Source organism: Lepisma saccharinum, chromosome 17 (genome assembly GCF_977018435.1).
Source record: "Lepisma saccharinum chromosome 17, izLepSacc3.1, whole genome shotgun sequence".
In the NCBI taxonomy this organism is placed as follows: domain Eukaryota; kingdom Metazoa; phylum Arthropoda; class Insecta; order Zygentoma; family Lepismatidae; genus Lepisma; species Lepisma saccharinum.
In genome coordinates this window covers 18,134,894-18,153,742 of record NC_139245.1, presented here as the reverse complement: position 1 = coordinate 18,153,742, position 18,849 = coordinate 18,134,894, and the positions used below count along the sequence as shown (strand labels likewise).

The window sequence follows — 18,849 nt, the reverse complement described above, 5'->3', positions numbered from 1 at the left end:
ATATACGTATATAAATAAACGTCGTTTCTCACAACGTTGCAACGTTTAGAAAGTCGTTGATTTTGTTTTTGTATTTTCCGTCGTTGGGTTTCCTCGTCATGTCGATCGTCGCGAATCCGAAATCGTCACCGTTCCAGCAAGTAGAGCAGCAACGTTCCGAAAATTAATTATAGTTCATGTCTCCGCCTACGTAGTCATCGTACGCATGCTTGAGGTTGGTGTGATCTTGACGAAACAAACATATGAAATTAGCATTGTCGCGTACTAACTGTTTTGGAATTTTGGAAAACGTTTGAGCTAGGTAGAAACAATCCATTTTTTTTTTTTTGTGACGACCTTGCGTGAAAAAGTTGCGAATTTCATTTTGATTTTCCAGGATGGCGTCGTCGAACACAACGACTGAATTTTCACGACAATCGTCGAGTGGTTTTATTTCCGAGGCGAACGTTGCAATGTCCAGACCATCGTACAGTTTCATCAGTTGCTGGTATTTGGATTGCTCCAAACTTTTCGAGAACACGTACAAGTGCCTGTTCTCAAAAGGTAACAAGTTACCTTTTGAGATGCATTTACCTGGCTACCAGTACTGCGGACCAGGTACCAAACTCGAGAAAAAATTGGAGAGAGGGGACAAGAGTGTGAATCCGTTGGACGCCGCATGCAAAAATCACGACATTGCTTACAACACCACGCAGACGGATCTGGATGCACGTCACGAAGCAGACAGAAAGTTAGAGCACGCAGCTTTCGAAAGGTTCGTGAGCAGAGACGCATCGCTGGGTGAACGGGTCGCCGCACTGGGTAGAGTCCAGCGCAGATAATTCTGCCGTGCGATGTGCGAAACAACTAAAAAAGCAGTGTTGCTAATGGAGCAGATAGAAAAATCGCTGCAGTGCGCCGATGCACAGCTGTTACGTACAACAATAAAATTAGAGAATTCAGGTCTATCTAACGTTGAGTTTTAAACGTCATGCATTATACCAGGACTAGGATTAATATGTACTAACAAGTGACTTTGTATGTAGCTACATACATATAGACTAAAAATTCGCAAAATATGAACTAACACATAAGTAAAATTACCAAAAATGCTGCAAAGAAGACTTCTTCATACGATTCCTTATTTGAGTGATTTCAAACAAAATAAAAAAAATATATATATATTATTTTTTATTGCATTAATGTACTGGCGGCGTTCTAACTTTTCACTTCCAAAACCCGTATACACTGGTATGGAACTGCAACGGCAGATAATAACATGCCAACGTGTTAAACCGCTACAATTGCACCATAACACTCCTCCTGAAGCAGTATTATTATTTCCTCTCTGAGATCGGCGACAGTCGGTTGCCTTTGTTGTACATTTACAAAGAATGCCGGCTTCCACAACAATAACAAGTACATATACTGCCACTAGACGATAAGCTGCGCGGCTTTTTCTTTTGTTATGAACCAGGGCCGGCGCTAGTCATTTTGCCTCCCTGGGAGGTGGCGGCAGATGCCGCTCTATTTCGACCCCCCCCCCCGGTCATTACGCAGCAACGGAAAATTGAAAATCAATATATTCCTAACTAAAACATCAAAATATAAAATAAATAATAAGACTTCTTATGTTATTTCAATACTGTTCAGCGCAAAAAAAATATCTCGCTCGATCACAGTTTTCAATAGGCTTATCACTCATCAAAACATGGCAATTTTAACACAGAAAACAATATGTATCGCATTAAGCAGCAAAAATGACAGCCTCCTCTATGCAATTTCTACAAGAGCACGTGCCGGAGCCAGAGTTGAAATAATGTTGGAGCTACATAATTTATTTATTTTGAATAATTCCAAAATTATAAAATATGAACAATTTGTTGCTGCTGTTCGCTGCTCTCTTGCCAAAATGCTTTATTGGGATGCTAACACCATGACTGGCTTCCTCCTTCATGAACTCGTGCACGTTGCTTAGAATTTCCCGAGCTTGGCTATGCAAAGTTTTTGATTTCAACTTCGACAGAACTGGAGGCATTATGGAATTTAACATTCATTAGCAAACACACACTTTTACATACACACACGCAATACACGCACACAACATCAAACCGGTCAAATACTTAGTATAAAATAAAAATATGGTGCTTCCAATCCAACAAAACTCACCGCCACTTTACCTGCCTTTTCCCCTTCCATGACAGAAATAGTGCTTCATTATTACAGTTGGCAACACTAGTTACTAGCTAGCCAATGAACATGCACTGCATAAAAAAAAGCAAGCACTACGCCGTGCTATATTGCCACATTAGCGTCCCTACCGAACAGTGGGAACCGCGAGCTGGAGCGCTATTCAATTGTTTTCAATAATGTTTGCGCGAGTGTGTCCAGGAATAGAATAACAATGTGGTAACAATAGCGAAAATTATCGAGCAGAGTAGAACACACGATGTTAAAAGAGAGGGAGACAAAACGAAAATTCGTTTCTACGCAACGGCAAATTTACGTGTGTGGCACTCTACCACCATCGCCATGAACACAAAACAAAAATTGGGGTGGGGTATATAAATAACATAGAGTGAAAAATAATAATAATAACAACATGTCTCGTATAACTGATTTGCCGCCCGAGCTACTATGTAAAATATTCAAAAAAATAGTAAACAGAGATTGTGAGGATGTAGGGAAACTTATAATCATAGCAAAAAACAACGCCGGAATTTCGCATCCCTTGTGAAATAGTTCTCAAAAAACCATCTTCGGGGGATCAGCAGCCTAAGGTGCGGTGATCTCAACATTCTGCTTTCGGCTGCAGGGGAAAAATTAAACGAGAGGTCGGACGAACTGGACGAGGCAAGGCAGGGAAGAAGGCAGTACACAGTAGATTGGTACAAGTCTATGCAGAAGACAAAAAATATCATTACGCACATCATCGCGTTTTCCGAAGCACGGACTTTCTTCCTCTGTTAAAAATAATAATAATATATATACGTGTCAAAAAAACAACTTGAAGTTGGCAATAGAAATATTTTTTCCACACTTAGAGCGAGCACAGTTTGGTCACACATATTCGCTTTCCCCGGCACACAAGTACGACAGTGCTTTTGAAAATGTTTACTTGACACAGCAGTTTGGCACGTAGGGGCAATTTTTTACAGAACGCATAATGCAGAGATTTTTTGGGGGTATGTTATTTAATATCCAATGCTGTGCAATACAAAATATAATTGTTCACTTTTTTTTAACTATTCTCTATGACCTTACTTGGTTTGTTTTTTTTCGCCAAATTATATGCTTCTAGTCTCCTATACAATACAATATACGAACAATATTGTCAACAGTATCATATTTGAGCAGGTCGCTTGTCACCTAAACACTACAGCTCACAGGTTGGTAAAATCTGACATGAAAGCAGATAATACACTTAAGTCTTATTTATATATAATTTTCACGGACGTACAATATTGTCAACAGTATCATATTTGAGCAGGTCGCTTGTCACCTAAACACTACAGCTCACAGGTTGGGAAAATCTGACATGAAAGCAGATAATACGCTTAAGTCTTATTTATATATAATTTTCACGGGCGTACAATATTGTCAACAGTATCATATTTGAGCAGATCGCTTGTCACCTAAACACTACAGCTCACAGGTTGGTAAAATCTGACATGAAAGCAGATAATACGCTTAAGTCTTATTTATATATAATTTTCACGGACGTACAATATTGTCAACAGTATCATATTTGAGCACGTCGCTTGTCACCTAAACACTACAGCTCACAGGTTGGCAAAATCTGACATGAAAGCAGATAATACGCTTAAGTCTTATTTATATGTAATTTTCACGGGCGTACAATATTGTCAACAGTATCATATTTGAGCAGGTCGCTTGTCACCTAAACACTACAGCTCACAGGTTGGTAAAATCTAACATGAAAACAGATAATACGCTTAAGTCTTATTTATATATATAATTTTCACGAACATACAATATTGTCAACGGTATCATATTTGAGCAGGTCGCTTGTCACCTAAACACTACAGCTCACAGGTTGGTAAAATCTGACATGAAAGCAGATAATACACTTAAGTCTTATTTATATATATAATTTTCACAAACATACAATATTGTTAAGAGCGTTAGTTTTTGTAGAGCTCTCTTTTTCCATCTTCCCTCTATACAGTGAAGCTGTAGAAGACACAATTAGCTAACCTAGCATACAACATACTTTCCTAATTAATATGGATATTGTCACACATTCCTCTTATTTTATACTGTTGTAAATAAAAAAAATTATGTACGGTAAATGTTTTGTACATTATAGGAAAAAAATGCAAAATATCCCCCAATTTTAATTCGATCCACCTCTGAATCGAATTTTTTACATATTTCCACGCCGCCATATGCTGTTCTATTTGCTTCTTTTACTTGCCTTGCTTAATTAACTCTCGCTAATTAGCATTTTTTTTGGAAGAAGTCAAATAGAACAACATATGGCGGTATGAGAAATATGCAAATCAAGAAACATTTTAGCAATATATGGGCCCTAGCAATTAGCTTCGTCGACTAAGAGTACTCCTTCAAACATCTTCAGCTAGATCGTATTACTAAACGAGAACGTTTAAAATGTTTGGGTGTTGAAAAAGTTTGACCTATTTTTTTATTTCTATTGTTTGCTAATAGATGGCGCTAATAGTACCCCCTCCCCTCCCTCTCCCCTCTTCTCCTCTGCTGTATAACAAATAGCACAAACATAAAAATCAAGATTTTGGAGAGCAAAACATAAAATTTGCATGCATCTGATGTCGAACTAGGAACTTTTATCTTTCGGGGCGTCAACATTATTTTTTTACTCAGTCGTCATATAACATGAACACACGCAAATATTCACATGTGCTTTTTATTATTTTGTGTTCGGTAAGTACAAGTATATTCTTACATAAATTATTGTTTAATTTAATAAATTGTAAACTCGGAGCCTGCTATACTAACACTCCTTCTATGTTTGATTATACTATTGAAAGCGAATGTTGCGTGCATGCGGAAATAACACAGAAAAAAAAAAAAGCGGATGGAAGCAATTTAAAAATCAGTGGGGCAAGGTCAGTATTACGAGAGGCGTAAAAACACGTGCTTCCATTCAACTTCGAAAAATAAGAATGAATATGTGCATACAGAACACATATGCTTTCTTTTCACAGTTGTAAAAACATATAAATTGTACATGAGGTAAGTTACGGGAAGGCTCTCTCTTTTATGTCTGTGTATATGTTGTACAATTAGGTACAAGTTGTTGTACAATTAGGTACAAATTGTTGTACAATTATTTCCCCCAGTTGTCCAGTTGGAGTTGGGGGCATAACACTGGTATTATTTGTAATCACAGTGCTTACTCATGTATTTTGTTTAATATTTTATTTTAAATTTACTGTCAGAAACTAGTGTTGCCAGTTCCTGGATGTAGGTTTACCTACTCTGTTGGTTGTCACTGTCAAGCTTCCAGTATTCGTACAGCATAAAAAGCTATAACCCCCCTCTCAAAATATATACATTGTATACGCCAAGATGCTCAATAGCCTAGCAACACATCATGAAAAAACATGTCAAGAGAACCCAGTGGGTTTATAAGTCAGTGCTGCCAATTCCTATTTGTAGGTTAGCTTAACCTGTGAAAGATCATACACAGAAAAAACTGGTTTGTTTGGAATTACCAAAAAAGTTTGGTTGAGTTGTTTGGTTATGCTTTTTGTTTCCGATAACCAAATGTTACTTGTAATTACTAAAGCATTTTGTTTAAGAATACAAAAAAATTTGGTTAGACGAAATATGGTACTCGTAAACAAAATTATACACATTTAAGTGAAGAGAAACAAAACGTTTGGTTAAATTTACAATAACTAGATAACATTTACCATTACGCACACGCTAAAAGTATACGTCTGTTATGGCGTACGCACGTTCAAAAACACAAACCGCTGTATCTGAACGATCGCACGTTGAATTTCAGCAAGAATTTCAGTGAATTTTGTGCGTCAGGACTGTTCTCAGCGCATGCGCAAAACACGAGTGCGAGTGACCACAAGGCAAAGACAGTCTTTGTCTAGGCTAGGTCATTTCTTTAGGATTTTGGTGGTCGAGCTCGTCGGACTGAAAATACGGACCACGGAACAGAAGAAATATTTTTCCCCCTCATAATGGATGATGTTGTGAAGTCGAGATTAGAAAGTTGGGGCTTGGCTCCACTTATCGAGATTTTCCGAGGTAAGTGAATAATTATATTAATAATTTAAGGTAAAATTCAAGTTTCAGGCTAATTATATTTCTTTTCTTTTTCTTTTCTTCGTTGCCACGTGGTGGTAGTGGTTGGCCAAAAAGGAACTTCTGAGTATTAACTACGTTCATTATAGTAGAGCGAGTTGAATATATATTTATGTATATATGCACAGTTATTTGTAATTTTCATCCACCTAACGAAAGTAGCACTTTTTCGTATTCACATAACCTTATTTAGGCAAGTTCATAGCCATTATGTGCTGTACACCTATACCAGGAAATGTACTCCATCTAGTGTGAAAGCATTTACATATTTGGCTTTATGTGATCAAAATTAATGTTATCATCATCCACGAGTTCACAATGTATCTAATATTTATGAAGATGGCGTCTTTTTCAAACAAGGCTATGTTGTAAGAACGGCCCTAGAGGCCGAAACACGCCCGCTCCAATAAAGGCGATTTTATTATTATTATTATTTAGTATTCTCAAGCATTTACACCAATATGCATCTGGCATAAAATTATTATGATAGAGAGCAAATTTCGAGATAGATTATTTTGTTTGTGTGCAGCATGCGTGTTTGTACTATTGCAAGATAGTTGCCACATGGTTTAAAGTGCCCCTAGGTCTAGACTTCTATCTTTGCAATTTAAGTTTTCTGCAACTTCCATCCAAATGCAAATTACAGAAAATTAGAACAGTTTATTTGAAGAAAATGTGTTACTTTCATGAGATTTTATTTCACCACGAGGGGATACTGCATGTAGCACGTGCCTTAAATCTTTTTTTTTTTTGTAGTCTTTAATATTATCAAAAATGATGATTACACAGCAAGTTTCAATTAATAAATTTTTAGTTGAAACTGTATGTGTTGTGTGATAATTTACCATTCAAAATTAGTATTGGTGAAAATTGAAATTCTTGGACATGTTACGGTGCTGCAGCCTGTAAATGAAAAAAGCATTTCTGCAGAATATTATGTAAACTAAGGAACTTTTACTAAATTATGGCTAATATTTCACTCAATCAATTGATTTCAAAGTTAAGTAACTAGCTGGAAAATGTAAAAATCAAGATTAATATGAGAGAACTATTGAAACCTGACTAACATACTCAACTACAGAAATTTCCCACTCATTATTTTTTTAGAAAGGTGCTAATGGATTATTTTTTTGGTAGAGGTACCAAAAGAGAAATTTCATACAAGGTAGACATGAAAAATAATGTGACTTTCTGAAAATAGAACAAAATGTAGTTTTACCACCTGATGAAGCCTGTTACTCTGTGTTAATAATTCTGAGTGACTATTTTCACCAGGTGGTGAAGCTACCTTTTGAGTTATTTTCACAAGATTTTAAACTATGTGCATGATCTACAACCTGGCGTGGCCTGCTACATCGATGTGTGTATTCTTTGGTTGCTGATGTGTACAAAGCTTACGTCTGTGTGCAATTATTTTCGTGCAGGAAACAAAGTACTTTTTTTCTGCATGCCATGGAGTTGGGAAAATACCACACAATGGACTGGTGCTGCCAATATGTCACATGAGTATGAGGGGCTATTATGTTCCCAATTGCTTTCATTGTTAGGTTAGGCAGGTCAGGTTTAGTGCTATTAGCATTAAAATTACTTCGGTAAATACTTGGGTATGACTTGAGATGACCGGACCCCTCTCCGATTTTCTTCATATTTGACATACTCATTAATTGAGGCATCCTAATCATGAATCTAAAGTTAAAATTTGTCGGAAACGTCTAGAAATTGCAAAATAAGCAAATCAATTTTCGCAACCGGACCGCTCTCCGATTTTTATAGTACTGCTCATACTTACTGAACCATTGGCGCGTGGTTAGGTTAGTTTCGGTTAGGTTAGGCAAACATAGTTAAAATTTGGTGTTGTGATAGTATCAGGAATTTGGTTGTGAAACAAATAAAATCACGAAAATCGACAGTTTCCATTCCGAAAACTAACTCCTTATTTTAGCTTATTTTGCAATTTCTAGATGTTTCCGACAAATTTTAACTTCAGATTCGTGATTAGGAAGCCTCAATTAGTGAGTATCCCAAATATGAAGAAAATCGGAGAGGGGTCCGGTCATCTCAAGTCGTTCCAATACTTGTGTACGAAGCTTACGTATGTGTGCAATTATTTTCGTGCAGTAGATAAGTATTTTTTTTCTGTATGCCATGGAGTTGGGAAAATACCGCACAATGGACTGGTGCTGCCAATGTGTCACATGAGGGTGAGGGGGTATTACGTTTTAAATGCTTTCGCTGTTAGGTTAGGCAGGTAAGGAATAGTGCTATTAGCATTAGAATTACTTAGATAAATACTTGTGTACGAAGCTTACGTCTGTGTGCAATTATTTTCATGCAGGAGACAAATATTTTCTTTTGTTTGACATGGAGTTGGGAAAATACCACATGATGGACTGGTGCTGCCAATATGTCACATGAGTATGAAGGATATTACATTCCTAAATGCTTTCGTTGTTAGGTTAGGCAGGTCAGGTTTAGTGATATTAGCATTCAAATTACTTCTGTAAATACTTCCCATCATGTGATCATGTAATTCCCGGTCTTCAGCACTTTCTGCTATTCTCACTACGTGGTCACAGTAGTAGCAACACCCATTTTTAATTTAAAATACCTTTTTAGCAGTAAGTTATCAACACTGCAAATGAATATAGTAAAATGAGATAGGACAATATTGTGGTATGATTCAGGTAATTATTTTCCTGGTTAATATAGCCACATACGCTGTTCTCATTCCCTTGTGAAAATAGACCCACATGCTATTTTCACCACCTAGTGAAGATAGTCATAATGCTATTCTCACCATCTGGTGAAAATAGTCAAGGCCTAAATAATTACATTGACATTTTATTTTATTAATATTTTACTGTCTCTTTTGAGTGATTTAATGAAAGTTTTTGAGAATGTGTGAAATTTTTATTTAAGAACCTGAGTACATACATTGATGCAAGCACTGATTTCTGTTCTTCTCACCACCTGGTGAATGAAAACGTTCATTTTTAAATGAGATACAGATTGCCTTGTATGAGATTTTTTGTTAATATTGACCACAACTACCTTCATCAGGTGATGAGAAGAGCAGATAGTGCTGAAACCAGGAATTGCATTGTCACATGTTGGAAGTATTTACAGAAGTAATTTTAATGCTAACAGCCCTAAACCAGAATTATTAATGTACCCCTTCAATCGTATGTCATGTGACACTTGCAGTAGCAGTACAAATTGTCGTTGTTTTTTTAACAAAAATGCATCTCAAGCAAAGAGTATTGTGCAGAACCCAGTATTCTTTAACATGAATCATAATATAGTTCCAAAAGAGCATGGTTTGAAATTCTGAAAATAAAAGCATCTAGATTTAAACCTTTTGCACATATGATTGTGGAATTTCTGGTGAAAAATACAACCACAAATCAACTGTGATTGCATATTCAAAGTTGACTTACGCATTAATTTTCTAAATCACTTTAAGTGTAAAATTCTGGAGTCTCTCACTGGATTAGTAATTATGTTTTCTCCATTTGTCTGTGAGTGGGGATTTATTTTTGTACAAAGGTTAATGCAAGTCTCACAAGGCACTTAGGTCTGTCCTCACTTCCTTCCTTCTAGCTTCCTTACTTAAGGATCGTTGAATTGTTAAACCACACACTTAAGGTTCTGTGTAAATAATTTAACTTATAGATCCATGGTAGTGAGAGAAATAGCATGTAACTACATGATGAAAATAATTTTCCTGCAAAAACAGTTTCTGCTATTCTAACAATCTGATGAGGTACTTACTTGTGTTCATTTCTGAGATATACATTTTCGTAACAGAATGAGTTTCTGCATTTTGAATATTGTTGTGAAGTTCATGTAATTAATTTGACTAGTCTATATTGGGGAATATATTTCAAAACTGTATGGAGAAGGAATTCATTAGAATATGCAGCCTCTGTTGTAATGTAAGAGTACTGAAACTTTATACTAGTGTGTCCGTTAACTGCTATCAGTGGTACATCAACTTGAAATATTATGCACTCATTGACTGCTACGAACTACATGTGCAGCATTTTTCAACAGAGCCAACATTATTCTCTTATTAGTTTTGGAGAAAACATTACTTTTCACTTTATTCAACAGTTATTAGCATCTAAACTTGTGCAGTGGTATATAGTTTGTTCAGTTGCCATTGTTTTAAGGATCATGTGAGGACCCCCTCCCCTTCCCCCCTCTTGCTGCCTTTGCGAACTGAGGGCGTAAAAATATTTTATGATAGTTTCCAGTCTGAGGTGGATCGGCAAGTGAGCAAGTGAGACTGGCTAAACTCTCAGATTATATTTCATCTTAATTTGCACTGGTTGTTAGATTAAGCAGTCAAATTCTATGCATCTCTTAAAAAATAATTTCAGGCAAAAATAAATATGGTATGTAGGTTAGGCAGGTTCAAGAATCTCTCAACCTAATTGAAATAATTATTACTTAAGGTTCTGTGTAGATCCATGGCAGTGAATGAAGTAACTATGTGATGAAAATAATTTTCCTGCGGAAACTCTTTCTGCTATTCTAACCATCTGGTAAAGTACTTGCCTTTCTGAAATGAAATTTTATTTTCTAAAAGTAGACAAAATTCCTCCCTGAATCAGAAAATATGTTGAGAACAGAGCTGAGTACATGCACATTTTTAATTAAGAAATTTGAAAAGCAATAATATGTAAATTGCAATGTTCTACACATATTGAACTTGTTCATAGCTCTATACTTGTCCAAATCACAATAGGAATGTTATATATAGGTGTGCATAGCCATCACGCAGCAATCATTCCTTAATTTGCATAATATATACAGAAGTGATTATTTGCACTGTAGAGCGATTCCATGTGGTGTCACATGGAAATAATAACAAAATAAATTTACAGGGAATGAATTATTCCTTAAAGGAAAAGATAGGACTTAAGATACCCTTTTCTTGTAGCAACTATATTTACCCTCTAAATAAGTTTTCCTGTAATTTAAGATATTCCATAATATTTGCGTTGAAATTTATAATTTGCTGTTACGCATAATCAGAGAACTTGCATGTTTGTACAGTAATATATTTCTGTGAATTAATTAACTTTCCAAATAAGACTTTGTTCAAAATATTGCAATATTCATGTCCTGCACCATATTCGTGAGGTCTAAGGTGTCATGCTTTGGGCTCCAGCTATGAGATGCATGCAGGTTCGAATCCTGGTTTAAAGCATAACTTTTCTCTTGAGGTTTCTGTCTGTGTGTCATTAGGAAACTGGGGAATTACAAATGAATAATGTAACCTGGTGAAAGAAACTTTACCTCGACAGGTGGGAGTAAAGCCAGCAGTATGTATGTAGGCATAGGTCCTTATGGTCTGTTGTGCCATGGGTTAATTTTATTAAAATTTTCATACTATTCACTGAGTGCAAGAACCAAAACTAATAATGGATAGTTTTGTCTCAGTAAAATGTGAGGGTCGAAAGTAAAATTCCTGGAAAAAGTAGTTTCCGACATAAAATTAACTAACTGCAAGAGACAATTTACTTAAAATAGCTAAAATATTTTTGCACATTTGAACTTACACTTCAAACCTGTTGGTAAATGATACTTCAATAGTTATTAACACACCAGTGTAATGTAGACCTATTTTTGAATTTTTTTTGAATTTCAGAAGAAGAAATTGATGATGAGGCATTTAATGTCCTCACAGAAGAGTTGATTGGCAAGTTAATCCCCAAAATTGGAACAAGAGCAAAGTTTCTTACAAAGTGGAGAGAATTCAGAGGAATAGATAATTATGTAACATGCAGTGTGATGGATGATGGCTCAGTGTCCTTTACAGACTCAAACATAAATCTCGAGCATGATCCACTAGAAATTACTTCAGATAATGATAATTCCTTACAGAAGGAAGAAGTATCTGAACCATGCAGAAAAAGGCAACCTACTGTTTTGAACATTAATGATGATGCACAACAGCCGCTCTGTAAAATAATGAAGTTATCAGACTTTGTAAGTTTTATGCCCAAAATTTAATTATGTAATCTTCGTATGTGAATATTGGGGAAACTTCTTAGGTTACATGCATGTGCAGACTAAAGTTTCACATTCAGGAAAATCTCAATCTGTCTATCTCTCTCTCTCTCTCTCTCTCTCTCTCTCTCTCTCTCTCTCTCTCTCTCTCTCTCTCTCTCTCTCTGTGTGTGTGTGTGTGTGTGTTACTGTGAATAGTTCAAGATCTTGAAGATGACAATGCTTGCATGCTCTCCTCCCACAAACAAACCTACAAATGACTCACTAATATGGTGCTTTTCCATGTTGCAGATATTGGAAGAATTTCTGAATGAGAAACTGCATGGGAAAAAAATTCTTATCGATTACCAGAAGAATGGTCGCCTGAGTGCACAAAATAGGCGACAACTAGTGTCACTGATTGTCGACCATTTCCTACAAATAAATACCCATTTATCGAACGAGGTATTCCTGGATTTGAGTATCAAAATTACAGAGGTTTTTCCAACAGAGCAAAAGGTAAGACACAGGATGAAGTTAAATCTTTACGTTGCTAGATTAAATGAGATTACTTTTTTGTATATGAAATGCTACTGAATTGTAAGTAAAGGCTGATTTTGAGTGACTAAGGTACAAATATGTTTTGTTTGTTTATTCAAGTATAATTCCAATCTGACTGAACCATTCTAGTGCTGTTAAAAGTATTTTTATTTTTTTAAATAAAAAATAACATGTTGTACTTAGTCACTATGTACATATGTCTAATTGAACTAGCATAGTGAGGTTTCTTTGAACTTAAGCCAAACTAATGTCTATTAGATATGTATAGATGTATAAGACATTATACATCTTAATATATTTTCACAAAATTGTTTTAGACATTCAATGTTCATATTTATTGATTCTAGTTAACTTGTGTGTTTGACAGAACTTAAATGTTTTGCAGGAAATTTATTACATAGAACCAAAGGCTCAAGGACCAGATCAGAAAATTTCGAAAGGAAAACTTGTGGATCGATACCGAAATACCAGGAGAACATTACGTAGAAGTGGTGTAATAGGTGCTGTGAGACAGCGTAACCAACATATACCGGACACCAGTTCTGTGGAAGATGGTTTGACAGGTAAGCTGGATAATTGAATATACTGTAAATGCCACTGTAGAAGTTCTTAAATTATGTGAATGTCAGTATTACAGTTTTTTTATGGTAGGCTTATTCTTGTGCACTATTGTACCGGGTTCGGTACCCGGTGGAGGCTCATGGTGGTTCGGATCCCACTTTAAACTGTAGGTTCAGTCCCAGTTATCCTTACTGTGCATAAAGTGGACTTAAAACACCAAATCAATCAATCTTGTGTACTATTCTAGTAACTTCTAGAGTTTGTTGTTAACCTCAATATTGTGTATATTTCCATTACCTTCCAGATTATGATGAAAACACTGACAGCAAAGCATGGCTTGAATACAATGTTGAGCCATGGAATGATGTGATTGAACACTGGAAGAAGACATTCAAATTTCGTTCCAGGCAAGAGAGTAAAACTGTACAGGAAGTGTTATCATTGTGGCCAGCATTGAAACAACCTCTAGGCTACACACTGGTAAGCATATCTCAGACATCATTGTTCTTTCATTAGTTGAATTGTTGGTGGCTGCTGATTCAAAGTGAACTTCTAGCACCATGGCTACGCTGTGGAGATCATATTCCTTGCCTTTTTAAGGGATGGGAAGGGGTGACATTTGTCTCAATCACATTTATGAAGTGCACTTATGTCATTCATTTCATGGGGCATTTCGAGAAAGCATATGCAGTCAATGGTATGTAAACGACTAACGTAAGAATGTGAAAACTCCAAAAAAAAAATTGGTCACATAAAAACACTTCCTTTCAGAGGATACCTAACTTAAATTTACACCATGTCAAACCCTGTACATTTAGATTACACTTTGCTGTGACTCTTTTACACAAATGTTTTGCCACTTCAACGCCCTTTTCACAACACAATGTTTATACTCGGAGATCCTCTCTATCAAACTACAGCAGCCATTAAAGAGGGGGGGACAAACTATATTGTCACATGTTAATGAACTCTGCTACAGTGTGTTTGGGTAGTTCAGATTCTGCATTAAACTGTAGGTCCAGCTCTGATTAGCCTACCTGTGCATAAAGAGAGCACAAATAGTGACTTTAGATAGGTAGATAAGACTTTGTATGAAGATGAGACATTGTATTAATGTTTTTTAATTTTCACAGATTGATCTAGACTTCAAGAGAATTTTTCCCAATCACAGACCATTATTTGCAGAATGGGAGTCTATATCTAAGAAGCTGACAAACTTAATGGTTGACAGGCTCAAAGATGATGCATCAGTAGAACTTTTAAGTGTCTTAGACGATGAATCTGCTACAAGAGGTAATAACTTCATGATTTATTTTCCTTGCTATTATGCAATGTAGATTTTTAAAATTTATTTTAGGCTTAAATATTAACTTTCATCAAATACTTAGTTCCCCTTCATTCATGGAGATTATATCATATGAAAGTTATAGCAACCAGTGTGTAATATGTGGACATATTTTGATAATGTAGCCTCTTGTAACTTTCCTTCAATGTACATATTAATTGTTGATTGTCACTTGAAAACACCAAGAATCAAATAATTTGCACTCAACTTGCACTGCAGATTTTTTCTTTCAAACTCGAAAATTATTTTCTTTTTTTAAAAGAAGTATTTGCCACGTACAGCAATGGATGAGAAAAATAACCTCTGTCAATAGGATAAATTGTAATGCCAACAATATTTTTTCAGATACTAAAGCAGCTATAATACTGATTTTGCTGAGTCAGTTGTGCCGTTCAACTACCCAGATAAGGCATAAGAAAACTTGGAAACCAACTGTGAAGGAGTCTCAGGATAGCTTTGTCTGTCACATAAAGGTAACTATTAAGGCTTAATAACTTATAAACTAATTATTTCAGGCCATGTTTGAATTGCAGATATATTAAGTAAATATGACATCAAGAATAAATACATGTAGATTTTGTTATTGTAAATATTTCAAATTTCAGCATTTGGATTTTTTAATAATATATGGTAAATTGGAGATATTGAGGCATGTTAAAAAGTTTTAGGATAGTTAATGTACCAAGCTGTTTAATGCAAATGTCTCATATTAAGCCTGCTTTACAAGTTTATATATGTTTATGTATGTATTTATAACTTTATCTCTGATATTTCAAAATATACTTACCAAGCTTATGCTATGCTTATGGAAACAGATGCAGGTAGTATTTTAGGTGGATCATTAGGTATGCAGAGTGTATTTGTTGTTAACTTGCATAATTAATATTTTCAATAATTCATTTCATAACTTGAAAGCCAAGGGAATTATGTTTAAGCAATAATTTTGTTTTCTTTTACTTGTGTTGATCCTCCCAGCTGTATTAATTTGCCAAAAAAAAATTTAATTTGTAGGGAATTGGAGATGTTGAGCAATTCATTGAAGACAAGAATAGGAAATTGGCCTCATATGGTCTCACAAGACAACCGCTTGTGATTTTGGTGGGACCTTCTTTGAGAAGCATTACTGCTTCATATGCAATAATCAATAGTACTTGGTACTTGTTTGATAGCGTGCTGAAGGCAGTAGACATCTGCTTCAAGAGTTTCTTCACTCTGAATGCCGAATACCCAAGAGAGGGAGAACACTTGTGGCTTCTGCTTCAAAAATGTGTGTACAACATTTCTACAAAATCTGACAAGCACATTATGTCGGTGAACACTTTACTGATTGACCTCATTGGATTGTGATTTCTTGTTATGAATGCTCTTTTTTAATGAGAACTTACTTGCAATGTTAGTAATATAGTGAAATATATTAAGCCTAAACCTAGATGTAAGGGTAGACTGTTGTCATATGTAACAAATTCAGATTTGTGTGTTTTACCATATAGTACAAAATGGTGTTGTGTTATATTTGTAACAACCATTATCCAAATTTTTCAGCACTAATATTGCACTTAAAATTTCAGCACATGATATCTTCAAATGGTGTATTCAAATGTCGTGATGATGGTTGTTTACGAGACTTCATTGGCATAAAATCATTTAGGAAACACCACAGGAGAACACATCATGCAGGTTGTGATATTGAAATTACTGCAAGTTCTGATATTGAAAATACTGCAAGTTCTGATGTGCCTGTTGAATTTGAAAGCAGTGAACCAACTAATGATCAGGGTATAGATACACACCTTCAATTAATTGATGATAACTTATTTGGGGAAAACATTCAGTTGGAATGTGTAACATTCATTTCACAGTTGTATGCAAGAGCAGATTTAACTAGGTCACAGATCCAACACATTATATCAATGGTAACAAACTTCTATGGACCTCTATTGTCATCCCTACAAACAGAAGTTAAGGCAGCATTTCAGTCACCAAACCCAATAAATCAAGAATCAGTTGTAAGAAAACTTGGTTTGCTAGAGAATGCTTTCGATGGCTTGTCATCGGAATATTTAAGAATAAAGTATTTAGAGAGCAATAAATATTTGGTTAGGCCTATTGAATATGTGATAGGAACAAGGTTAGAAAACAGTCATTTCTGGCAAACGTGTCCTTATTCCAGTGCAATCCAAAGGACATTTCATTCCCCTACATAATATTCTGACTCTGCTTTTCTCTATCCCTTTTGTATTTGAAAGAGTTTTTGATTATGTTGCACAGTTGTTGCAATCAGATACATTGTCAAATTTCATCCAAGCCAAATTATGGAAGAAAAAGGTAGAGCTATTTGAAAACAAAAAAGTATTGCCATTGTTAATCTATTTTGATGAATTTGAGACTGGCAATCCACTAGGATCACATGCAGGGATTCATAAGTTAGGGGCAGTATATGCAAGCATTCCATGTATGCCTCCTGAGTTCCGTTCACTACTGGAAAATATTTTTTTAGTTTTGCTCTTCCATTCATCAGACAGAGTACAACTTGGAAATAATGCTACATTCAGGGTCTTGATTCAGGAGTTGATATTTCTTGAAAATGAAGGCATATCAATAAACACAGAACAAGGAGAAGAAAGATTTTTTTTCGCTATTGGACTTATATGTGGAGACAACTTAGGACTCCATGGTATTCTTGGTTATGTTGAAAGTTTCTCTTCTTTGCATTCATGTCGATTCTGTAAAATATCCAAAGACCGGCTGCAACGCAGCATTGACGTAGGTAATGAGGTTTTAAGAAGTAGATGTAATTATAGTGAAGATATTGCTATTAAAAATTTATCTGCAACTGGTATTAAAGAAGAGTGTGTGTTTAATGAAATTCCATCTTTCCATGTGACAGAAAACTATTCAGTTGATATAATGCATGATTTGTTTGAGGGTGTTTGTGTGTATGATCTTCTAAATGTTATGAGACATTACATTATAACTTTGAGGCTCTTTACGCTTGACATGTTGAATTCTCGTATTCAAGCTCTAGATGTTGGTGTTCATGAACAAAGCAACAGACCACCAATAATTACAATGGACAATTTAAAGAAGAAGAGTTTGAATATGTCTGCAGCACAGATGCTTTTTCTTGTTAGGTATCTGGGACTCATAATTGGAGATCTTGTTCCAGATGAGGATGAAGTGTGGTATTTCTATTGTACATTAAGACAAATAATAGATCTAGTAACAGCACCATCTTATCAACTTGGGTGTGATAAACTGCTGGGTTGTCTCATTGAGGAACACCATGAAATGTACTTAAATTTGTTTCAGGAGCCACTGAAACCTAAACACCATTTCATGTGTCACTACCCTGAAGTAATGCGCCAGTCAGGTCCTTTAATTAACATTTGGTGCATGAGATTTGAATCCAAACACAGTGTTTTTAAAACAATCTCTTCTGTAGTAACTACAAGGAAAAATGTTACTTTTACGCTAAGTTTCAAGCATCAGTTGCAGCAGGCAGAACGATATGTATCACAAAGAGGTTTTAACACTCCCTTGATTTCTTTTGGACCAGGTGCTGAAATAGAAACAGCATCTCTTTCCTATTTTGCAGAAATCTCCGATTTCATGCTTACAAAGCTGTCTGCAAAAGTGAATAGGCTTAATCATGTAACTGCAAAGGGAACATTATACAAACAAGGAATGATATTAGTTACTGTCATAAGAGATGACTTCCCACAATTTGGTGAAATAATTGATATTTTAGCTTATCAGGACTCTTCTGTTTATTTTGTGTGCAGCGAATTGGAAACAATCAGTTTCAATAACCATATTCATGCATATAAAGTATGTACAACAAGAAGATATACTTGTGTTGCACACAGTGCTCTCATTGAACACAATCCAACATGTTTTGTACATGTAAAGGATGACAGGTATGTTCCTCTAAGGAATGCCGTGTAGTTAAATTCTTCACCTTTAAGGAAAAGATTTCCTGGTGACGATGATGAAAAGATTCTCTCGGGCTGTCAACCAGGTGAGTTGTGGAAAGAATTCAAAGCTTTCGAGAGCTAACATCACTCTCATCTTCAGGGTAAAAG

At 35.5% G+C, this 18,849-nt stretch overlaps 2 protein-coding genes across 2 annotated transcripts in view; one reads left to right on the top strand and one right to left on the bottom strand.

The window, feature by feature from the left end:
- LOC146001557 (uncharacterized) overlaps positions 1-18,849 on the bottom strand; it is a 497,775-nt gene that overhangs the window by 188,948 nt on the left and 289,978 nt on the right. The window lies entirely within an intron of this gene.
- On the top strand, positions 6,062-16,922 carry LOC146001556 (uncharacterized). The gene is made up of 8 exons (XM_083139029.1): positions 6,062-6,246; positions 11,960-12,300; positions 12,613-12,819; positions 13,247-13,424; positions 13,727-13,902; positions 14,556-14,715; positions 15,113-15,240; positions 15,779-16,922. The coding sequence occupies exons 1-8, from the start codon at positions 6,180-6,182 to the stop codon at positions 16,112-16,114; spliced, it is 1,593 nt and encodes a 530-aa protein (XP_082995155.1). The 5' UTR covers positions 6,062-6,179; the 3' UTR covers positions 16,115-16,922.